General features: G+C 42.9%; 1 protein-coding gene across 1 annotated transcript in view; it reads right to left on the bottom strand.

The window, feature by feature from the left end:
* qsox1 (quiescin Q6 sulfhydryl oxidase 1) overlaps positions 1-24,245 on the bottom strand; it is a 151,318-nt gene that overhangs the window by 51,114 nt on the left and 75,959 nt on the right. The window contains exon 6 of the mRNA XM_069937480.1: positions 14,765-14,910. Coding sequence (XP_069793581.1) covers positions 14,765-14,910 — 146 coding nt within the window. The remainder of the gene's footprint in view (positions 1-14,764; positions 14,911-24,245) is intronic.

The raw sequence follows: 24,245 nt of genomic DNA, 5'->3' as shown, positions 1-24,245 counted from the left end.
GATTATCTGTACTATTGCTAAGTCACTTTTTTTTCGCACCAGGATAACTATGAATATTTATTAGTTACTTTTATTTTACATTTATTGTCTCTTTTTAATTCAAATTTCCTATTGTAGTTTAAAAAAAAACTACGTACCTGTTCGGCTGCAACAAGACAGAATTTTGGTGCAATTGTACATTGTACAATGTATAGGACAACAAATACATTTTTATCACTTACCAGGAGAATCATATTCTTAATGTTTAATTCTCACGTAAAATTCTCACTGCCTACCTCCACCTCTTGGACAAAAGATAACTCGTACAAAATTCTTATTACAGGTATTCCCCATAAATGGGGATGGAAGGATTGGTTGCAACTCGGGTTTGGTCATAAGTCAGGGAATGGGGACCACTTTATACAGTACTTTTAATACAAAATGCAAACTTGTACAGTAGTTTTAATAAAGATTTTTTCTTTTAAATTTGGTCATGTATGCAGGTAGATGTAACTCGCGTAGGTTGGAAGTCAAGGACTACCTGTATTTATCGATCTTCTATACTCAAAATGCACCAAATCTTTGACAGTCCATGAGCAGACTTCATGCCTTCATATCAGAAGGGTTTGGGCTGCTATCTGGAGACCTGAACACAAAATTTAGGCTGTCATTCCAACCCAGTGCTGAGGAGAGGCATTGTGAAAAGTGTTGCCTTTTGAATGAGATGTTAAAGTGTTTTCCCTCTCTCAGGATAAGAGCAAGGGAGTTATATCACATGCTCTCTGACAATTATTCTTGGATTTAATTTTTAATCTAGAGGCACAGCAAGGTAACAGGACCCTCTGGCCCACATGCCCGTGTCACCTACATTCACCCATGTGATCAATTAACCTGCTAACCCCATACATCTTTGGAACATGGGAGAAAACTCACATGGACACGGGGAGAATGTACAAACTCTTTACAGACATTCACCAGATTTGAACCAGAATTGCTAAGGCTGCAGTAATGTTGCACGATACGTGCCACCTTTTAATTTATTTACAACATTGTAGAAGCTGATTACGGCCATTGAGACCCACGCTGCCCAATTACAGCCAATTAACCAACCAATCACGTACATTTTTGGAGAGTGGGAGGAAACCAGAGCATCCACACTGGTCACGGGGAGAATGCACAAACTCATTACAGACAGTGCTGGATTCCAACCTGAGTTGCTGGGACTGTAATAGCGTGGCGCTAACCGCTTCCTCAAACATTATTAACAAAATGAACTGTGAGGATATTATCACTTTGTAGGTAAGGAATTAGAAATAGGAGTAAACCTGTGATGTAATTTATAAAGATTGCAGCTGATCCGGTTGTAACCTCAATCCTTCATTCCTATCTACCCAAGAATCCTTTCATTCCTTTTCTAGATTCTATCTTTCTCTGCCTTAAACATCTTAACCACGAGTGAAAATATGGGCCACATCCTCTCAACCACCTTTTCAAGATCTCTCATATCTTACATGTTCCAATCAAGTCTCTTTTAAGTTTTTTTAAAACTTCAACAGATATAAACCTCTGATCTCTTTGGGCACGAGTCCAATGAACTTTCTCTGAACTGTTTGCTGTGCGTTGACATATTTACACAAGTCCAAAACTGTGAACAATACTCAAGATGCGGCTTTGTATTCAATTTCCCTTGCAATAAACAAAAATATTCTCCCCACAATCAGAATTATTTGTATTGACTGAATACTATCCCTTGGTGAATCCTGCATAGGGGCACCCAGATCCCTCTAAGCTCTGCAATCTCTCACCATTTAGATAAAATGCTGCTTCTGTATTTTTCCTGCCAAAATAGGCAATTACACATTTTGCTATGGTATACTTCATTTCCCAAATCTTTGTCCAATTACTTAATTTATCTACAAATAGACCACGGCTTATGACGTCCTGTCTTGCGATATTTCAAAGATACAGTAGTCAGAATCAGGTACTTTCGGTTTCCAGTTATGATGTTTCTCTGCACTTATGATACGCAGCACAGCTTTGTAAAGTTTTTTTTCCAGTTTAATTTGTGTTATAATAAAGATTTTCCGCATTTAAATAAAATTTAAATTAAAAAACGGTTGTGTGCATTGCAGTAATATTTATTTCAGTTTAAATTGTGTTGCATAAAAGGTTTTCATTGTTGAAATTAAATTTAAATAAAAAAATGGTAAAGGGTCCTATTGTTTCAACTTAAGATAATTTCACCTTATGATGCAAGTCCCTGAACATTACCTTATCGTAAGTAGGGGTCAACCTGTATATTGCTCTGTACATCGCATACAACACACTACAGAAACTGTTTATTCATTTCATTGTCCCAGATTATGAAAAGTGAAATATAAATGCAAGCATTTTTATTTTATGACAATCTTTTAGCAAGTCCTGTGACTCTAAAATTTCACACAATTGTAGAAAATGACCCCAGGATATCACAGGCAAAACCCTCCCCACTATCAAGAACATCTGCAGAAACGTTGCCTTCAGAGAGCAACAGCAATTATCAAGGATCCAGATCACCCAGCACACGCTCTGGTCTCACTACTGCCATCAGGAAAGAGGTATAGGTGCTACAAGACTCACACCAGTAGGTTCAGGAACAGCTGCTACCCCTTCACCATCAGACTCCTCAATGACAATCTCAATCAGGGACTCATTTAAGAACACTTACTTGTGCAATTTATTGATTTTCATTGTTTTGCACAGTTAGTTAGTTTACATTCATTATCTGTTTACAATTCTTTATCTGTTTACATGTATACGCTGTGTACAGTTTTTTTGTGCTACCAATAAGTAGTAATTCTGCTTTGCCAGCAGTGATGTATGTATGTGATGTACTCAGACAATAAATCTGGATCTGACATCTGAGAAATACAACATGAAAAGGAGGTCCTTTGGCCCACAAAGTCTATTTTATTCTCCCCATATTCCTATCAAATCCGCCCAATTCTACCACTCACCTACACACTGGGGGAAATTTACTGCAACTAATTAAACTACCAACCTTTGGGATTTGGGAGGAAATTGGATAACTTTGGGGAAACCAATTTGATCAAAGGGAGAATAGATATAACTGGAGACCAGGCTTAAACCCGGGTCTCTGGAATCGTGAAGCAGTGGATGCACTAGCTTCACGATTCTGCCACCCGACCTTCTGTATGGCTTAGAGTGCAGTGACCAATAACTCTTTCTCACCTCTTTCCAGTTGCCAATTTCATCTCCTAAGCCTCAGGTGGTTGGCAGTGAAACCCGTGATTTTGGGAGAGGCGGTGTCTCAAGAGTGGCCAGAAGAATGCAAGGTGAATAAGGGAACTGCCTGGTTTGGTTCCCAATGCATTGGGAAGACACAGCCATTCTGGGAGTGTGTGATGATGGTTGCTCCCAGAGCAAGTTCCTAATGAAGCTCCAAAAGGATTGGATTAAATTTTGACATGTAAGAAAAAATTGGATAGTGTATGAATGGGAGTGGAATGGAAGGTTATAGTCTGGGTGCAGATCATTGGGACGAGGTAGAATAAAAGTGCAGCACATACTAGGTGGACTGAAGGGCCTGTTTCTGTGCTGTAGTTTCATGGTTCAGAAGGAACCATGTCACTGTATGCGGCGTGCTACTGATGGGGCGGCTCAGGGCTGGAAATGACTGGATGAATTTTATGAGAGGAGCAGAATAGCTTGGAAGAGTTCATTACACACTTGCACACCAGAGCAAAGGCTGATTTTCACTGCACAATACTTCCTCGCAAAATCAGTCTCACTATCATTGAGGGATTGCCATCTTCTTTTGAGCAGCACCTTGGAATCTTCCCTATCTGTGTGAAAGCGCATCTCCTTCAATTGCAGGAACCTGAGTTGGAAATCCTATTGCCGGCTAGATTTAATGCTTATCCCTTCATTGGGCCTTACATGCGGAGGTAAGTCCACTGTCAAATGATCTGAAGCTGATACCCAGGGACAAATGGCTCCTGAAAGACATTGTGATGCTGCGGCGGTTGGTCAGTGAACAGAGTATAATGCTGTCTCTGACTCCCCCACATGGCGATCACTACAATTAAATTGAGCAACTTTTGAGGCTGTAGATTTTTCCTGTTACTGTCTGCCTGCTTTTACACCTTCTGGACACCAGATGGCACTGCTGGAGCTGGGGATAGCTAGCAGCTAGGAACTGTCATTAATTCAGAGTATGGACACTGCAGCTGATTTTGCGGTGTAGTTTGGGTACCAGCAATGTACTGGCAACGTCACACTGTGTAGCTTTTGGGAATTACAGCTCATGGTTCCCCTAGAGCTGGTGCTGAGCTGAAGGCCACTGTTCTCCCAAAGGAAGAGGAGGTGAAAAGCAGTCTGTTGTCAAATGCTTCCTGGTATCTGATTCCTGCGCAGATTTGGCAGAAGATCAAGAACAGATTCTGTGCCAATCTGTGCCAATCTGTGCCTGTTGATGAAGCACTGTAAGGACACATGGGAAAAATAGGAAAAAGAACAAATAATACAAGCAAACTAGTTATATATATATATATATATATATATATAAATATAAATATATGTACACACACACACACACAAGTAAAAGGCATGCATACAAAAAGCACAGGCAGGCGTACACCCAAACATCTACAAAACATGCACACATGCAAGTCGACATAAATACACACATGTAGTCACACATAAGGTTTCAGCTGAGGACTCTGCATCAGGAAAAAGGATGTATGGGAGAGATGGCTATTGATTATAAAAAGGTACGAGCGATGGGTGAGGCAGGAGCTGGGAAGCAATAGATGGTTAGGTGAGGATGAGGGGAGAAGAAGCAAGATGGAGATAGTGACGGGGACACCCTCAGTCCAGACACAGGGTCCTGACCTGAAATATTCCAACCACAGATGCTGCCTGACCCCATGAGATCCTTGAGCATTCCGTTGTTTTCGCCAGATTCCAACAACTGCAGTCTCTTATTCCTCAACACAATAGTCTTTACTGTGATCTACAACTCAACACAGCACCGCATATCTGGTAGTATTCCCACTTGCTATTGTTCATCGACTTCAGCTCACTGTTTCGTATGATAATTTCCCAGAGGCTGATGGAGAAGCTGTCCTTTCTGGGGCTCCTGGACTTCCTAATGGAAAGACTGCAGTCTTTCCAGGTCTGTATCAGAATATCAGGTACCGTCATGCTGAGCTCTGGCACGGCTCAAGGTTGTGTCCTTAGCCCACTCCTGTTCATGCTACTGACCCATGACTGCATCACCAGATCCAGCTCTAACAGTGCCATCAAGTTTACAGATGACACAACAGTGGTTGGCCTCATCGGCAACAATGATGAGCTACACTACAGAAAAGATGTGGAAAATCTCATGCTATGCTGTGAGAGTAATAACCTGAGTGACAACTTGGACAAGATGAAGGAGTTGATCGCGGATTTCAGGAGGACCAGAAATTACCACCTCCACTATGCATCAAAAACTATGTAGTGGAGAGCACCAAATTCTTTGGAGTTCACTTAACTAGAGTCCTAGTGTGGACACTCAACATGTCCTCATTTGTCAGAAAGGTGCAACAGCAACTGTACTTCCTAAGAGTTCAGGGGCTCCATCGAGAGCATCTTGGCTAGCTGCATTACAGGGTGGTAGAAATCCTGCAGAGAGATGGAATGGAGGTTAATCCAGAAGACCATAAGAGTGGCAGAAAGGATCTCTCGACTCTCTCTCCCTCTATCAATGTGATCTACCAGGATCGTTGTCTGAAGAGGGCCTGCAAAATTATTGAGGACTCCCTCCACCCCACCAACAGCATCTTTTAGCTGCACAGGAATATCAGAGCTAGCACCACCAGGCTGAGAAAGAGCTTCTTCCCATGAGCAGTGAGCAGGCGGAACAACCAAAGGAACTGCTCACACTAACCCTTTACCTCTCCTTCTCAATGGAGTGGTTTTATCCTCATTTCTGGAGCCCCGTACTGGTCTGCTGCTCCCCAGAATCTGCAATCCCTCATGGCCACTGCCATCTTGGACACCGACCAGTGTTTGCAGGATTTTAGTTTAAAAGCACTGTTGGCTCCTCTAAGAGGCCACGTAATGCCTGCAAGGAGCTATTGGCATTAGGATTAGGCGGTTGGACTCTTCAGAGCAGCACCATGTCGCTGCTCTCTGCTCTCCCGGGTGCCCTCCAGCAGCAGCACTCTTGTTACAGCAACATACTATTTTGTAGCACCCACGATGCACTTCTGTGTGAATACATGTGTTTATGAAGACTTGCATGTATGCATGTGTTATGGATGTGTGCATATTTGCCTGTGCTTTTTGCATGCATGCCTTTTATTTGCCTATTTGTGGGTGTGAATATGCACCTGCATTGTGGATGTATGCATTTGGGTTTACTTGTGTGAATGATATTTGTCCTAATTTTTCCTGTGTGTCCTTACAGTGCTTCATCAACAGGCACAGACTGCCACACAGCCTGTTCTTTATCTCCTGCCAAAGGTGCCCAGGAATCAGATGCCAGGAAGCATTTGTCAACAGACTGCTTTTCACCTCTTCCTCTGTGGGGAGAACAATGGCCCTCAGCTCAGCTCCAGTTCTAGGGGAACCAGGAGCTGTCAGTTCTAAAGGTCACAGGCTGTAGCCGATGCCCTGTCAACAGTGTGACAAGTGGCTAGTACATCTCTGATACCTAACCATACTGCAAATGCATAACAGTTTTTTCTGATTTTTGGATATGAAAAGGAAGGAAGGTGAGGAAAATAATAGGAGGGATTGTTGGGAAAATTAGAAAGTTGAAAGGGAGAGGGGATAGGCAAACCTGTTGGAGCAATGTGGGAATGATGGAAAGATGTAGCTAAGTAAAGGAAGGAATAGAAGCTGGGTAAATGGGGTGTGGGTGAAAGGTGTGCTTGAGAAGACTGTCGGATCCAGAGAGGAAGGTACTCGTGGGGGGGGGGGGGGTGGCTGTGGGTTATCTGAATTTGGAGAGGGCTTCTGTTGCTCTGCAGTGGAACTGAGGAATGACATTCAACTCTTGAAGAGACCAACAATAGGAAAAAACATCACAAAGTCAAAGCTGCTTGAAAGCAGAAACATTTGAGAACGTAATGTCCTTTTGAAGAGGACAAGGAATGGTGCAACAATGGAGAATACAAATAGTATCTGAATGCTGGGTTAACTGTGTTTTGAGACAGAAAGAAGGCCAAGAATCAAAAATGCATCACACTGGTCAACAAAGTAGAAAGGGAAACTAAAGTCATGGGAATTTGAATTGTACACCTGGAGGAAGGGTCAACAGCAATATGTGGTCTCATTGCTGTTGAAAACTTCCATACTTTGGTGAATGTCTGCCAAGCTGCCTGTCTCCCCTCTGGCGAGCCTTGCTGTACTAACATTGGCTGTGCATTATCTCTACTGTTAAGGACGCTCCCCTTGGATATAACTGTATATGCATCTATTGCCTTTCATTATTGTACCATGAGTTTCTGCTAATAAAAGTCATGATTATTGTTTGACCACATCGTCTTTGTCTACTTCATCAACTGGCACTTCAATTCTATTAGCAGGAATGGATGCAGAACTCAAGCCAGAGCGGCTGATAATCGATCAGTCTGCCCCAATGGCCAGAGAAATTTTCAACCACTGGATTGCTTGTTTCGATTACTACATGGCTCGAAACAACGTAGCCCTGAGGCAATACAGTGGAGCCACCTGAACTCTCTGCTGGGTGAGGTCCCTTTCGCCGTAACTCAAGGAGCTACCACTCTGGCTATAGCCCGGGAACATCTGACTGCTCACTATGCAGCGCCACAGAATGTGGTGTTTGCTCGACACCAGTTGCTGACTAGACGTCAGAAACCTGGGGAATGTGATGCTGCCTATGCACTGGCCCTCGACTCACTGGCAAATGAATGTGATGTCAGGGCAGTCAATGTGCAACAACATTGCAATGCCTTGAAGCTGGATGCTTTAGTCAACGGGATTGACTCCAGTTACATCTGACAGAGGCTGCTGGAGAAGGAGCCCTTAACCTACGACCGGGCAGTCACTCTAGCCAAAACACTGAGAAGTGCCATGCAGTCCAGTGAAATGCTAGAAACCGAAAAGGAAACATCCAGGAGTGCTGGAACCCTAAAGGAAAGAAAAGGGCAAACTCCTGAAAAATGCTACTTCTGTGGTAAGAGCTGGCACCCCAGACAGAAGTGCCTGGATCGATATGCTACCTGCAGCTATTGTGGGAAATTCAGCCACTTTGCTAAAGCGTGTAAGGTGAAAAGTACTCCCACTGATAAGAAGAAGAGGAGAAGCATCAAGAAAATGCTTCCTGGAGCTGCAGGAATGGAAGACAACTGTGAAAAGGAGGAATCTTCAGATGAGCAGGCTGAATCGACTTCAAGTGACGGCAAGGTGAGATCCCCTGTGATAGCCCAATTGACTCCAAAGCTTGGGGGATGTTACGGACTGGAACAGTCGACCATGAAGGGGGAGCTGAATGGTGAGACTCTTGATTGTCTAATAGACTCAGGGAGTGCTGACAGCTACATCCACGAGAGAGTTGCCAAAGCCTTAAATTTGCAGAGATATCCAGTGAACCGAAAGATATTGATGGCTTATAGTGAACTTACTACAACTGTATGGGACAAGTGTAAAGTTACTTTAAATTTGCAAGGACATCGCCTGGCTGATGTGTGAGTCTTTATTATACTGGAGCTCTGCGTCCCTGTGGAACTGGGGTTAGATATTCAATCTCAGATGAACAGTGTAGTGTTAAATTTTGGTGGGCCACTACCCACACTTACCATCCCCCGCGCTAGTTACTGTGGTCTGTCCACATTAAAGATCAAAGCTCCCTCCCTTTTCAGTGATTTATCCCCCGAGTGTCGGCTGATTGCCACTAAGAGCCGTTCTTACAGCAAAGAGGATTGTGAATTTATCAAAGCTGAGACCCAGAGAATGCTTAAAGAGGGAATAATTGAACCCAGTAAGAGTCCGTGGCGAGCCCAGGTAGTAGTTGTGAAAAAGCTCTCTAAGAAATGACTGGCTATTGACTACAGCCAGACAATCAACCATTACACTAACCTGGAGGCTACCCCCTGCAACGCATCAATGAAATGATTAATCAGATAACGCAATACAAAGAGTACTCCACTATCGACCTCAAAGCAGCTTACCACCAAATCCCCATTTAAAAAAAAGGAACTACCCTATACAGCCTTTGAGGCTGATAGGGGGTTATACCAGTTTAAAAGGGTACCTTTTGGAGTCCGTATTTCAGAGGGAAATGGATAAGATGTTAGGACGTATGAGTTACAGGGTACATTTCCCTATCTGGATAATGTCACTATCTGTGGGAAAACACAGGCTGAGCACGACAACAACTTAAAGAAATTTTTAGCAACAGCTAAAGAACTCAACCTTACATTTAACGAGGGCAAATGTGTGTTCAACGCGACAGAGCTACCCATTCTGGGCTACATTGTCCGCAAGGGCGAAATCCACTCCGACCCGGAAAGAATGCCCCCCCCCCTTAAGAAGTTAACACCCCCAAATTCAGCAAAAGCCCTTATAAGGTGTATGGGATTTTTTTCCTACTACTGCAAATGGGTTCGGGACTACGCCACAAAGACACGCCCTCGTTTGACACTAAATCTTTTCCTCTTTCCAATGGCCTTGAAGGCTTTCGAGAGAATTAAAGCTGATATTGCCAAAGCTGCACTCTCGTCCATTGACGAGGATGTCCCATTCCAAGTGGAAACTGATGCCTCAGATTGAGCCTTGGCAGGAACCCTTAATCAAAAGGCAGACCTGTGGCATTCTTCTCCCGCACGTTACATGGACATGAACTTAAACATCCTGCCATTGAAAAAGAAGCCCACGCTATTATTGAAGCTGTTCGCTACTGAATACACTTTCTAGCAGGCAGAAAATTTACTCTTGTCACTGATCAGAAATCTGTAACCTACATGTTCAGTACTAAACACAAAAGTAAAATCAAGAATGATAAGATGGCACGCTGGCGAATAGAACTCTCAACTTATAATTATGAGATCCAGTACAGACCGGGCAGGTTAAATGATCCCTCTGACGCATTGTCACGATCTGCTGCTGGTGCTCAGCTGGAGGGACTAAAAGAGATCCATAGCAGACTGTGCCACCCAGGAGTGATGAAATTCTTCCACTACATAAGGGCTAACAACCTTCCTTACTCTCTGGAAGAAATCAGGAAACTGACTAAAAGCTGTCCTGTTTGCACAGAATGCAAACCGCAATACTTCAAAGTTCCAGAGGCCACTCTCATCAAGGCAACCTGACATTTTGAGAGGATTAGGTTAGATTTCAAAGGGTCGTTACCTTCGAACAACAAAAATGTATATTTCCTTACTGTAATTGATGAATATTCCAGGATTCCCTTTGTGATACTCTGCCCTGACATCGTGTCAGTGTTTGTCATTAAGTCACTTGACAGAATTATCAGCATTTTTGGTTTTCCCAATACATTCATTCTGATAGGGGCTCAGCATTCATGAGTGCTGAATTGCGGCAAGCCCTGCTACGAAAGGGGATTACCACCAGCCGTACCACAAGCTACAACCAGCAGGGCAATGGGCAGGTTGAAAGGGCTAATACTACAGTCTGGAAGACTGTTAATCTTGCTTTAAAAACACATGGTTACCCTGTTACCCAGTGGCAGGAGGTGCTGCCTGAGGCACTACATTCTATTCGGTTTTTATTGTGTACTGCAACAAATCAAACACCTCATGAACGTATCTTTACCTTTTCTAGGAAATCAGGAACTGTGATGGACTGGCCAGCCTGTTTATCTGAGCCTGGAACTGTGCTGCTCAGACGCGTAAAACAGACCCCCTAGTCCAACCAGTTCAGCTACTGCATACTAACCCCAACTACGCTCATGTTAAATTCCCAGACGGGAGTACTGACACTGTACCCCTAAGAGATCTGGCCTTGCCTGGTTCGCCCCTTCCTCGCACCCCTACTCAGAGGGAGCCTGAGAGATTGGACTCACCCCCCCTGCCTGTGACCCCTAGTAAGCTTACAGATGGCCATACTGAGGCTCCACTGCTCACGCTGGTGATTCTGGAGTGGGTCCAGAAGCCAGTCCTTCGCACACTAAAGACCCAGGACCTGTACCAGTTCCCAAGGTTGCAAAGGAGCCACCTGTTTTGAGACGAAGCACCAGAATTTGTAAACAACCTGATAGGCTGACATATTCATAAAACATCTAATTATATTTCAATTGCTTGCTAGATACTGGTGTCTTTTGGCTGTTAGGGTATCTCAAGGCCAAACATGGTATCCATGTATTGCTTGCTTCAGTCTTTCCCAGCAGCTGTCCTTTTGATTTTAATCCTTCTTCTGCTGGGGGGAGACTGTGCTGAATGTCTGCCAAGCTGCCTGTCTCCCCTCTGGTGAGCCTTGCTGTACTAACATTGGCTGCGCATTATCTCTACTGTTAAGGACACTCCCTTTGGGTATAACTGTATATGCATCTATTGTTTTTCATTATTGTACCATGAGTTTCTGCTAATAAAAGCCATGATTATTGTTTGACCACATCGTCTTTGTCTACTTCATCAACTGGCACTTCACATGCATTTCTACTTCTACATTTCATTCTTCTGATACAAATGCCCTGATCACCAAGGTGAAAAACACAATTTTGTGGTTCCAAGGCATCAAAGCCTATCTCCACATGTTAATAAGGATGTTTCTGGGACTGGAGAGCTCGAATTTGAAGGAGTTTGCAGATTTATTGTCAGTACATACATGACATCACATACAACCCTGAGATTGTTTTTCTGTGGGCCAGGCAGAATTACCACTTATTGGTAGTGCAAAAATAACTGCACACAAAAAACGCATGTAAACGAATAAACAAATGTAAACTGACTGTGCAATACTGAGAGGAGAAAATAAAACAGTAAAATGCCAAAGTAAGAGTCTTTAAATGAGCCCCTGATTGAGTTTGTTTTTGAGGAGTCTGATGGTGGAGGGTAGCAGCTGTTCCTGAACCTGGCAGTGCATGACTTGTGGCACCTATACCTGAATAGAGTGGAAAATGTTTCCAGTGTTGGGAGAGTCTAGGACCAATGGTTCTCAACCTTTTTCTTTCTATTCACATACCACTTTTAAGTATTCCCTATGCCATAGGTGCTCTGTTATTAGTAAGGGATTGCTTAAGATGATACAGATACACAATCCTTTATCTGAACATTTAAAATCCGGAAATCTCCAAAAACCAGCATTTTTTTCCTGGTGCTGGTACAGCGGAGGGAGAGAGAGAGAGCGACAGCAGTGCAACTAGGTTGGGCGAGGGGGGAGAGAGACGGCAGCGCGACTCGGGCGGGCGTGGGGGAGAGAGATGGCAGTGCGACTCGGGCGGGCGTGGGGGAGAGAGATGGCAGCGCGACTCGGGTGGGCGTGGGGGAGAGAGACAGCAGCGCGATTGGAAGCTGGTGGATATGGCAGCACAATTCGGGTGGGCTTAAATCTGGGGCAGTTGGCTTTTGTTCTGAAATCCGTAAAAATCCGAAATTCAGAACACACTGTCCCCTAAGGGTTCCGGATAAAGGATTGTGTATCTGCATATGGGTGGAAAGAAAAAGTTTGATAACCACTGTTTTAATCATACATAAATGACTCGTTATGTGCATGGTTTCATAACTCCAAAAGAAATGGGTAGACAATTTTTCTCAGGCAAAATATTTCCGGTAACAATTTCAACCTTCCCTTCCTACTCACATACCACCTTAAGCAATCCCTTACTGATCACAGAACACTGATGGCATAGGTGGAATGTGAGTGGAAAGTGGAAGGTTGAGAACCACTGGTCTAGGACCAGAGGACACATTCTCAGAATAAAAGGATGATCCTTTCGAACAGAGATGAATAAAATTTCTTCAGCCAGTGGTTAGTGAGCTCTGTGGAATTAATTGCCACTGACATCTATGGTGGCCAAGTCATTGCTGATCAAGAACCCATCAACCTCTGCTTTAAATATGTCAAAGGTTATGGGGTGAAGTACAGGGTTGAGAGGAAAAATACATCAGCCATGATTCAAAAACCAAAGCAGATTTGATGGGCTGAATGGTCCAATTCTGTTCTCATGTAATATGGTTTTATCAGTTACATCAGCCAGGACAATCAGCCCAATGCAAATATGGATCAATTGGGAAATTCCAGAGATCCAAGTATGACAATCAGGGAGCAGTGTCAAACTGTTGGATGGGGATCTATCTACTCTCTGGAATGGATACAAAATATTCCACAACATTAGTTAAAGAAGATCAGCAAATTATTCCATCCTTTAGAAAAAAATATTTGGGGTCTCCATGCTTTTCCTATTTCTCAGGGATTTTGTAAGAGGTCAAGTTAAAAGGTCTAGATTTTATTGAGAAGGCATTATAAGAACTATATAATGAGTTAATTTCAATGTTAATGGTGCCCCAATATTGATGCGCAATATAGAACATATACTGCAGTCTGAAAGAGCACTTAACTCCTGGTAGAATGTGTCATTGACATTTGGTTCTTTTTCAATTGTCATGTTCAAAATGAAATTATGAAAATTTGGTATTCAGCAATTTAAAAAAAAATGTATTTTACATTTGACCAATTAACCTCTTCCAATGGACAATTGTTGGTATCTTTAAATATCTTTTGTGAAGTTTTAAATCAAAAGGCATAGCCTCTTCTAAAAGCAAACGATTAGAGTTGATATTTTTTGTACCTACTCTTGTCAGCTGAATCAATACTGGGCAGATTGTTTCATTTTCAAGGGACACATTTCCATCCTTTGAATCTGTGGATTTTTTTTTTAAACAGAGGCCAACCTGGAAATGATGGACATCCTAAGTGCTTAGTTTTTGCAAAATGGTCAACTGATCAAATAGATGGGGAATGTCCAGTTCCAATGTGTGCCAAAGGGCAAAAGAGAACAGAAAAGAAGGGGCCATTTGAATGTAATCCCAGCCTCTTCAAGGGGTGCTGGGGATTGCTGAAGCAGATACAGTAGCAATATTTAAATGGCTTCTTGATAAATCCATGAATAAGTAGGGAGTAAAGGGACATGGATTATGTACAAGCAGCAGAGATTTTAATTTGATATGGTTTGATTTTGACATCATAGGCTGAAGGGCCTGCTTCTCTAGTCTGTTCTCTCTTTTCCTGTTACAGTTCTGACCTCTGGTGTTGTCTGTGCAGAGTTTACCCAATTTCCCTGTCACCTGATGCGCCAGTTTCTTCCAAATGCACCGGTTTCCAGTTATATCTCAATGTCATATGAGTTGGTAGAATAATTGGCTTCTGTAAATTGTCCCCTTCCCTCCCCCCCCAAGTCTTTAAGTGAGAATCCATGGGGGTTGATGAGAATATGGGGAGAATAAAAAATATGGGAATAATGTAGCATCAATGAAAGTGGCTGACAGTCAGTGCAGATTCACCAAGCCAAAGAGCCTGCTTTATTCTTGTATTTCTACATGCCTGGAATATGAATGAAACAATAAAAGAATGTATGACACGACTTTGGCCTATGCTCCCAAACAGGCAGTGGAGCAGTGGTTATGCAAGAGATGGCCTAATTGGGCATGACTGGCAGTGAAAGGCAAAAATACAGTAGAATAATTAATATTAATTTCTATCCACCCCAGGCCATGGGTTAATGTTGCAGTGGTCCCAAGCTTATGGCTAAGGGTTAACACAGGGACAATGAAAACAAGAGCACATTCTGCACTTCTGTCAAGAAAAAGATACCTACACAGTGACCTTTCTGTGTGTGGCATCATTGAAGTACAGGTGGCAAGATGGGAAGTTGTGGACATCAAACATCTTCACGAGGTTCTCTTCACTTTTCAGAACTCTGCGTACAGTAATGTTCTCATACTGCAACATGTCTAGGGTCACCTGTGGGGGCAAAGGGCACAAATCAGAAGCTTTCTGCAAATTCAACCAGTGTGCTCTGGGGAAATCAAACAACATATAATGGGGGCATCAGTGGTTAAACTAGCAGATTTTCCAGACTACTAGATGTTAATTTTATTAACATCAGGAAGTAATTTAATTTCATTCCCCCCCACCCCCTGCCACCCCCAACATGTGGGTTAATAGAAAGCAGGAAGCATCCGTGCTCTCGATTCCTGCATTCCGATGTTTCAACTCTGAACCTGGTCCTGGCTACCCTCCCAGGCTGCTCTCTGGGCCCCACTTCATGGACCAGACCAATACCAGAGGGAGCCAGATGGCAAACCATTAAGATTTCTGTACAATCGGATACTGGCTTCTCCAAGTTTCACCGTTTCTGTGGAACCAGTCATTCCTGTTGATAATTTTCTGAGTTTTCAGGATTCCTGTTTAATTCTCATAACTTAAAAAAAAATTCCTATAATTAAGACTTCCTGTGTTGAATACTCCTACAGAGGCAGTATTAAAAACAATCCTGGTTTTAATGAGGACCTGAATTGTGACTGAGAAGCAATATTGTGACTGCATCTATATTGAACGTGGGTCTGATGCAGTGACCGGAAGATTTGTATATTTGACCTTCATCAAATCTTAAAGGCTCAGCTCCAGTCATCTACCACTGAGTCATCCACCACCTATTACTCCACAAGAAACACAGCTTTGGAAGGAAGCTACATTTCAAGTTATTGCATGCCCAATTCTTTCATGGAGCATCCCTCTTCCTCCAACTGAAGACGCTCTAATGGTATGATAGGTTAAAGAATCACCATCTAAAATCTATATTATGGATAAAAAAAATGACCTCAAAAAACAGTTTAATTAATTCATAGGATGCAAGAAATAATGGCGGGGGCAATATTTATTATTTATCCCCCATTGACTGAGGTGAACCACTTGCTTTAATTGCAAGTTCAAAGTTATTTATCATCCGATTGAACAAGTATAACCTGAAGAAACACCCATACCAACATAACACATTTGGAAATGATACATATGCACAGTGCAATTATTAAAATAAAAATATATTATTGGTAAATAAACAGTAGTCATGGAGAGTTTATATGAGAGGTTCATCAGTCATTCAGTGTTCTTACTGCCCTTGGGAAGAAACTGTTTCTTAGCCTGGTGATTCTGGGTCTGATACTGTACTCGTGTATCTCTTTCCCAACGGGAGCAGCTGGAAGATGCTGTGTGTGGTCTGGTAGGGGTCTTCACTGATTTTGCTAGCCCTGTTTAGACAACAATCCCCTTAAATCACGTTAATTGGGGAAAGGTTGCTGAGGGGTGGTTTGGAGGGGAGGAGATCCCAGTAAACCAGCATGCCATTCTTATGGTCCTATGGATTGACCTTTAATCCGATGCTCAACAGCAAACGTATCATATTGTAAGGCAGCTAGCCAGGACGCCCTGCATAGAGTTCCTGTAGAAAGTTGACAGGTTGGAGGCCAGTAGCCTTGCCTACCTCAATCTTTTCAGGAAGTGCAGTCACTGTTGTGCCTTCCTGACAAGTTTGGAGATGTTATGTTGAAAATGATGCCTACTGCAGTGCAGCAAGCCAAGGTGGTGGACTGAACGCCAATTAGGTGAGCTTTAACCATAGAGATACAACACAGAAACAGACCCTACGACCCACCAAGTCTGTGCTGACCATCAAGTTTCTATATTTCTTTGTACACTAATCCTATTCCAACCAATTTTATTTTATCAAGATTCTCATCGCCTCACCCGTAGATTCTATCACTCATCTATACTCGAGGAGTTACTTATAGTTGTAAATTTAACATACTAACCTCTGCAGTTTTGGAATGTGGGAGGAAACCAGAACTACCCAAAGAAGTCCCACGTGATCATAGGGAGAATGTGCAAACTCCACTGAGACAACACCAGAGGACTATTCTGAACCCAAGTCCTAGGGTAACTGTTGCCACTGTGCTACTGTAAGGTAAAACATCATGAGATGGGAATGTGTAAGGAGTTACCCTGCCCTGTACAGGGCTGTAACAAGATGTAAATGCATCCTTGTACTTACAAGATAAGAGAGACATTGATGGATTGAGAGGCAGGAAGCTAGCAGGGAAAGGATAGCAACAGTTTTAGTCATTGGACAAGTAATGATATGATGATGTTCTAAGCATGTATCCAAGGGTATAAAAAATCACCATTTTGCTGATAACGGCAGAATGCATTCTCCGACTAACATGTTTAGTCGCAAGTGTTACAATCCGGTAATAAAGAACAAAGAACCCTGATTTCGACTCAGCCTGGTGTTTGTCTCACTCATTCATGAACAAAGCAGACCTAACACTACTCAATCTATTTTTTTATATATAAAACACAATCAGAATGGAATCATCAGGTTTTCTGCCTCTCTAGTATCATGGGAAATGTACAGGTGGCAAGATTCTTCCACACTCCTGAATAGCAACTTGTGGAAGGTGGCAAGGCTTTGAGGTACCAAGTGGTGAATCATTTATTACAAGTTACACAACATCCATCTGCTCCTGTAGCCAAGGTACATAATGCCATTGGCTTGGCTAAGTTTTGACTGATGTCCACAGATGACAGAGTGAAAGATGTTTAACTCTCAGTTATTTGATCTGGTCTTTGCCACAGTCAGCCTTGCGGCGTGAGTACTACTTCCCACTTATCAATAGAAAGCTGAAAGTAGTCCAGGTCACTACGAAAGCCTGAGCTTATAAAGTGTTAGAGAAACGCAGCAGGTCACACAGCGTCAAAAGGAAGCGAAAGCCTGAGCCTTTTGTCAAGGTACGAAGAACAGGCAGGTGCATGAATATAAAGATGGAGGGGAGGGGGGAGAAGGGACAGAGAAAGTAGCACAGGCCAACAGCCATGAGGTGGATATGGGTGGCAGGGCAGAAGAGAAACAAAAGCTGGGAAGTGATTTTTTAGCAAAGTGCTTTGTTTTGGATATTATGAGGGAAGGAAGATCTTTGATGAAAAAGTCACATGATGGTTGGGCTTAGGAAACTGCCTCAAGAAACTCCTTCAGCAATGTCCTGGGGTTGGAGATGAAATGTCTCTAAATAAGACAACCATCTTCCTTTGTGTCAAATTTGACTCCAGTTTGTTGAACATATTCTCTCAGATTCTCATCAACTGCTTTGGGCTGTGTTAATGCCACAGTCTGTCAAATGCAGCTTGATCAGGATAGTTTCACACACAACTGGCCTTACACCCTGGAGAGACACAAGTAACTGCAGAGACTGCGATCTGCAGCAAAAAAAAAATCAATCAAATCTGCTGGAGAAAGTCAACAGGTCGAGCAGCATCAGTAGGAGAAAAACAGTTGCCAGGACCATTGATCACGACCGAGAATGCAGAGAGACGACAAGATGCGGACAGGGTGGGAGGGGATGGGCAGGTGGAGAGAGTGAGGGTGGAGTTGGGAGACAAAGGCATTTGATTAGCAGGTGCAGAAAAAAAGAGAGGCAGGAGAGAAAGAAAACAAGGGGTTTGGGGGGGGGGGTCTTGAGATGGCTGGATGGAGGGTTAATTGGAAACAAATTGCAAACCTGTTACAAAATCTGATAAGTAGAGAAGGTGATAAGTGTTAGGGGAGAGGTGAAGGACAGATAGGACCAGGTGCAACAGAAGCAGGAGGTGAAGTGTGGGCATGAGGATAGAACCAGAAAGGGGAAAGATACAAGAATCAGTGGAGAGAAAGGGGAGAACAGAAGTAGATCTGAGGAAGAGAGAGGGAATATCTGCCAGATGGAGTATGAGACGTGTGCATTAGGCTCCAACTGACAGTAAAAGCTAAAGATTAATGGGAATGGGAAGGGGAGTTGAAATGTAAGTGACTGGGATCTCAGGTTGGCCACTATGGACAGAGCTCAAGCACTCAATGAAACAGTCCCCAAGTTGGTGCTTGGCCTCATCAATGTAGAGGAAGCCACATCGGGAGCAAGAAACACAGTGCACAGGTGGGAGGGAGTTTATGTGAATCTCTGCCTCACCTGGAAGGTTTGTTTAGTTCCCTTGTTCGCAGCGAGGGAGGAGGTGTAAGATGTAAGAGCAAGTATTGGATCTCCTGTGGCTGCAGGGGCAAGTACCAGGCATCCCATGGAGGAGATTAGGAATAGATGAGTGGACAAGGGAGTCACTAAGGGATCAATCTCTGCTGAAGACAGAATGGAATGGGAAAGAAAAGATGGAAGTGGTAGTGGATTCTACTTCCAGCAACTCCAGACTCTTGGGTCCACAGTTCCCTAATCTTATCATCTTTGCTTCTTGCCCTTACAGGGACAAGCAACTTTCTACTTTCTTTTGTTTGCTTATTTCACTTTTAAAAGTCTCCTAGACATTGTTTTGCCCTCTGGCAGTCACTCCCAATCTAGTTTCACCAGGTCTCATCATGAAGACAGCCCTCCTCCAATGCAAGACTTAACTGCAGGCTCAACCTTGTCCTTTTCCACATCTAACTTGCAGCTTATCAAACTGTGGTCACAGTTTGATAAGGGTTTCTCCAGACGTTTCCTTGACTTGTCCATCATCATTCCCTGCAATGTGGTGGTGTGCACCTCCCTCCCTAATGGGTCTCTCCAATTATTGCTTTAGAAAGCCTTCCTGGGATGCATTTACTAAATTTCACCCCCATCTATGCCCCTTACATGAAGGCAATCCCAGTCAATATTGGGAAAGTTGAAATTACCCACCATTACAACCATATTCCATTTATTGTATTTGACAGCATATACGACCCCCATTTTTCCCCCCAAAAAATCAACGCAAAAACCACCCCAGGTCTTACACACAAAGGTGACATCTTGGATCCGCCCTTTTGGGCACTGTAGTGGAGGCTTTCATCCTCAAAAATGGTGACGGGGTGTGGGTGGGGTGAGCACTCAAGCTACACTATTGCATGCAAATTAAAAGTTGTAATGTATGCTAAGGAGCGAGCTAATAGGGCGGCAGCTAAAGTCTTTGGAGCATCGCCTACAGCAAAAATAGTACTTGCATGAAGAAAGCAAGAAAAACAGCTAGAGGCTGCTAAAAAGGGTAAATATAACCTTCATTATCCAGCCCCACGTTGGCCACAATTTGAGGAGGAGTTAAAAAATATTGGATGGTAAATGAAAAAAGAAGGGAAATCTGTTTCTACCAAGATAATAATGCATAAGGCCAGGAGCTTAGGAGAAGAACAAAAGCACAAGGATTTTACTGGAACAGAAGGTTGATGTTACTGGTTCATGAAACAGCATAGTTTATCAATGCGTACAAAAACATTGATTTCACAGAAAATGGAGTAGATTATGAAGAAAAAATACTAGAATTTTATAAGTTTGTAATAAATGCATGAAAAATAACTTTTTTTGAACTGAGCCAAATAGAGAACATGTATGAAGTTCCAGTAATATTCGATGTACCATTCAACAAGACTGTGAATGTTGAATGAGCTAAAACTGTCGTAGTAAAAACCACTGGTCACGAAAAGACACACTTTACAATAGATCTGACCTGATGTGTTGATGGCACAAAACTCCCACTGTTTGTAATATTTAAAAGAAAGATTTACCCAGAAGAAAAAAATACCACGCAGTGTGTTCGTTCATGTTCATCCAAAAGGCTGGATGGACGAAGCTAGAATCAAATTACGGTTGCAGAAAATATGACGAAGCTGTCTCGGTGGACTCTCTAAAAAAAAACCTGCAGTTCTGGTCTGGGATCAGTTCAGGGTGCACAGAACCGAAGACATTTAAAAAGAAGCACGCAAACTGAAAACCCAGATGGCCATTATTCCTGGTGGTTCGACGAGCTGATTTCAGCCTTTAAAATAGTGTATGAACAAGCCATTTAAAAATAGCATGAGGGAACACTGGAACAAATGGATGGGAGCAAAGGACCATACACTAACACAAGCAGGAAGAGCGAAACATCTCACCTTTACACAGGTGTGTGAGTGGGCGAAGACTTCTTGGGACACTAAGAGCTGGAATTATTGTTAAGACTTTTAAAAAGTGTGAAATTAATAATGCCCTTGATGGCACTGAGGACGATGCATTATTTGAGTTTTTGGGCTTTGACATTGATGTTTAGGCAGTGAAGACAATTAAAGTCTTTGTTACCGAACATCAATATTTTATTGTGTTTTTGTTTATGGTAGTTACTTGTTTTAACGTTCTCTTATTAAAGGTTTTCTCTTGTTAATTACAGCAGTATTATTAGTAAAACAAATTTTATCAGTGTCCTAGTTGCATTTTTTGTCTAGGTTTTACCTGTAAATACACAAAAACTCATTTTTTCCTAAAATTTCACAGTAAAATTGGGGGGGGGGGTGGTCCTTATATGCCATCAAATATGGTAATCCTCCTGCTATTCGTCCTTCCAAACGCTGCTCACTATTTGCAGAACAATGGAATCAACCCATCAAAGTTATCAACTTTTTCTTTCTAAGTTCTATCCATGCAACTTCATTTACCAACCCTTGCAGAATATCCCTGAGCACTCCTCAAGCATTTAAAGAAGTGTTGTCTCTTTAGGGACAGTCAGCTTTGTGAGGGGATAGGTAATGTCTCACAACCCTAATAAGGGTTTTTTTGAGAAAGTGACAGAAAATTGATGAAGCTAAGGTGGTAGATGTGGTGTAGATGGATTTTAGCAAGACGTCTGAAAAGATCACCCATGGTAGACCCATTCAGAAAGTCATGTCGGTGAGTGGGGGAAAGTTTAGGTGAGATATCAAGCTTCTTAGTCAGGATTCAAGGGAGTTATGGGTATGAGATAGGGAAGGTTTAGATTGTTGAATAGGTTTATAATGAGTTGGACAACATTGTGGGTCAAATGGTCTGTACGGAGCTGTAATGTTCTATGCAATGCTGCAACATTCCCCCTGCTTAGCAGTAAACACCTCCCTTTTGGATCCTTCCCACATGTTCCCCCCCCCCACCCCCACCCGTCATGCCGTATAATACCTAGACCCAGGAACATCAAGGTGCAATTCCTGCCCCTTCCCTCAGTCACGTCCTGTCATTGCCACAATATCAGAACCTCACATACAGATCCAAGCTCTCCAGCCCATCTGTTTTACAGCAAGACTCCTTGCATTAAAGTAACTGCAGTGAAGCCTACCAGCCATTTTTAATTTAAATTTAGATGTACAGCACTGTAACATGCCATTTCAACCAATGAGCCTATACCACCCAATTACAACCAATAAACCTACAACCCCGGTACATTTTAAAGGGTTGGAGGAAACCAGAGTCCCTGGGGAAAATCCACGCAGTCATGGGGAGAACACACAAACTCCTTACAGACAGCTTGAGATTTGAAGTCCCAATCGCTGACACTGTAACAGCATTGCACTAACCTCTACACTAACCGTGAGAGCCCTCTTCTGCTCCCCTGCTTGTTTCTAGCTGGTCTTACACCAGGTGCCCTGTAGGGATTCCATTCCATTCTCACAATTCCTCCATCTCCATTGCATCTGCTCCCAGGTTGAGATCTTCCATACTAGATTGTCCTCCTTTAAAAAAACATGCTTTCCCTCTAATATCATCACTCTGCCCTCACCCACATATCTTCCATCTGCCCTGGCCCCCTTTTCCTCCCACGGGCAACAAGGACAGGATTCCCCTTGTCCTCACCTACCACCTATTCAGCCTCTGCCTCCAACATCCTCTGCCATTTATGTCATCTAATGTATGATCCCACCACCAGACACATCTTTCCCTCTCTGCCTTCCGCAGGGACCACTCCTTCCGTGACTCCATCGCCCTTTCCACCAATTGCCCCCTTGGCACCTACCCATTACCCGCAGGAACTGCTACAGCTGCGTCCACACTTCCTGCCTCACTACCATTCAGAGCTCCAGTTCTTCCAAGTGAATAATACTTCACTTGTGAATCTGCAGGGATCATCTACTGCATCTGTTACTCCCTTTGTGGTCTCCTCTGCAACAGAGAGACTGGACGCAGACTGGGAGATCACTTTGTTGAGCAATTACGAGGATTTCCCACTGACAACCCATTTCAATCCCTCACCCCATTCCCATGTTGACTTGTCTGTCCATGGAATCGTGCACTGCCAGATTGGGATTACCCGCAAATAGGAGAAATAACACCTCATATTCCGTCTGGGATCCTCCAACCAGATGGCATTAACATCGGCTTCTCTGGTTTTCATTAGCGCCCCTCCCTCTTCTATCCCCATTTCTCCTTTCCTCTTGTTCTGTCTCTCTATGCTTCTCTCTCTTTCTCCCTTTGTCTCATTTCTCTAGCTCTGCATTTACAGAGCCAGCCCCTCCCCTGATCAATTCTCACTTATTCTCTCATGTCCAATTAGTATCCTTTGTCTGTTGATCTGTGCTTCTCCTCCTGCTCTTTCTTTCCTCCTCACCGGCCTTTTAGTTCAGGCACCTACTTTTACACTAAAGAAGGGCTCAAGCCCGAAACCTTGGTTATCTTTACTTCCTATGCACGCTGCGAGACCTGCTGAATTGCTCCAGCATTTTTGTGGTTTGACTAGCTTTCGCAGTCCTTTTATTACACATGTTTCTTTCACTCCTCCTGCTCCATTGTCACTGCCACATTAAAATATTTTCATTGTTCAGTGTCAACAGCCACATGCTGCAAGGCTAGTGCCATACTATACTGGATAGTTTATCCTTCAACTCTGGCATACTTCTCATGTGTAAAATCCAGGATCCAAATTCTGTTTCCATTTTTAAAATTTAATTTATATTTTAATTTGTTTGGTTTAGAGAAACAACACAGTAACAGGCCCTTCCAGACTCGTGCTGCCCAAACTAAACCACATGATCAATTCACCTATCAAACTCAGATGTCTTTGGAATGTGGGAGGAAACTATAGCATCCAGAGGAAACCCACACAGATACAGGGAGTCAAACCCAAGTTGCTGGAACTATAACATTGTTATGCTAACCATTACGTCAACTGTGCTGGCTCAAACCATTAAGTCTAACCACCAAGGTTATCACGTAAGCTTACATCATATTCACCTCAATTACCTCTTGCTTTGCCCGACACCAATTACAGGTGGGGATCCATCAGTATTTCATCTCATTTCAATATCCTGTTACAGAGCACAGTGGAATTGTCTTTCTTTCATGCAAGAAATATCGCTTGTAAATGGGCCCTCGCTCTGTCCTGCCATGATTTAACAAGGACATAATTCCAATAAAAAGGATTGAATGTCACATTTAGAAATAAATTAATTTCCTAAAGCAGGTAGATTTTATTTGCAAATACATTTTAATCTCCCTGACATTTCATCAACTTCCAGATTAAATCCAAAACAC

Source organism: Narcine bancroftii, chromosome 5 (assembly GCF_036971445.1).
Source record: "Narcine bancroftii isolate sNarBan1 chromosome 5, sNarBan1.hap1, whole genome shotgun sequence".
NCBI lineage: Eukaryota > Metazoa > Chordata > Chondrichthyes > Torpediniformes > Narcinidae > Narcine > Narcine bancroftii.
The sequence above is the reverse complement of the archived record's forward strand: the minus strand, read 5'-3'. Positions and strand labels throughout refer to the sequence as shown.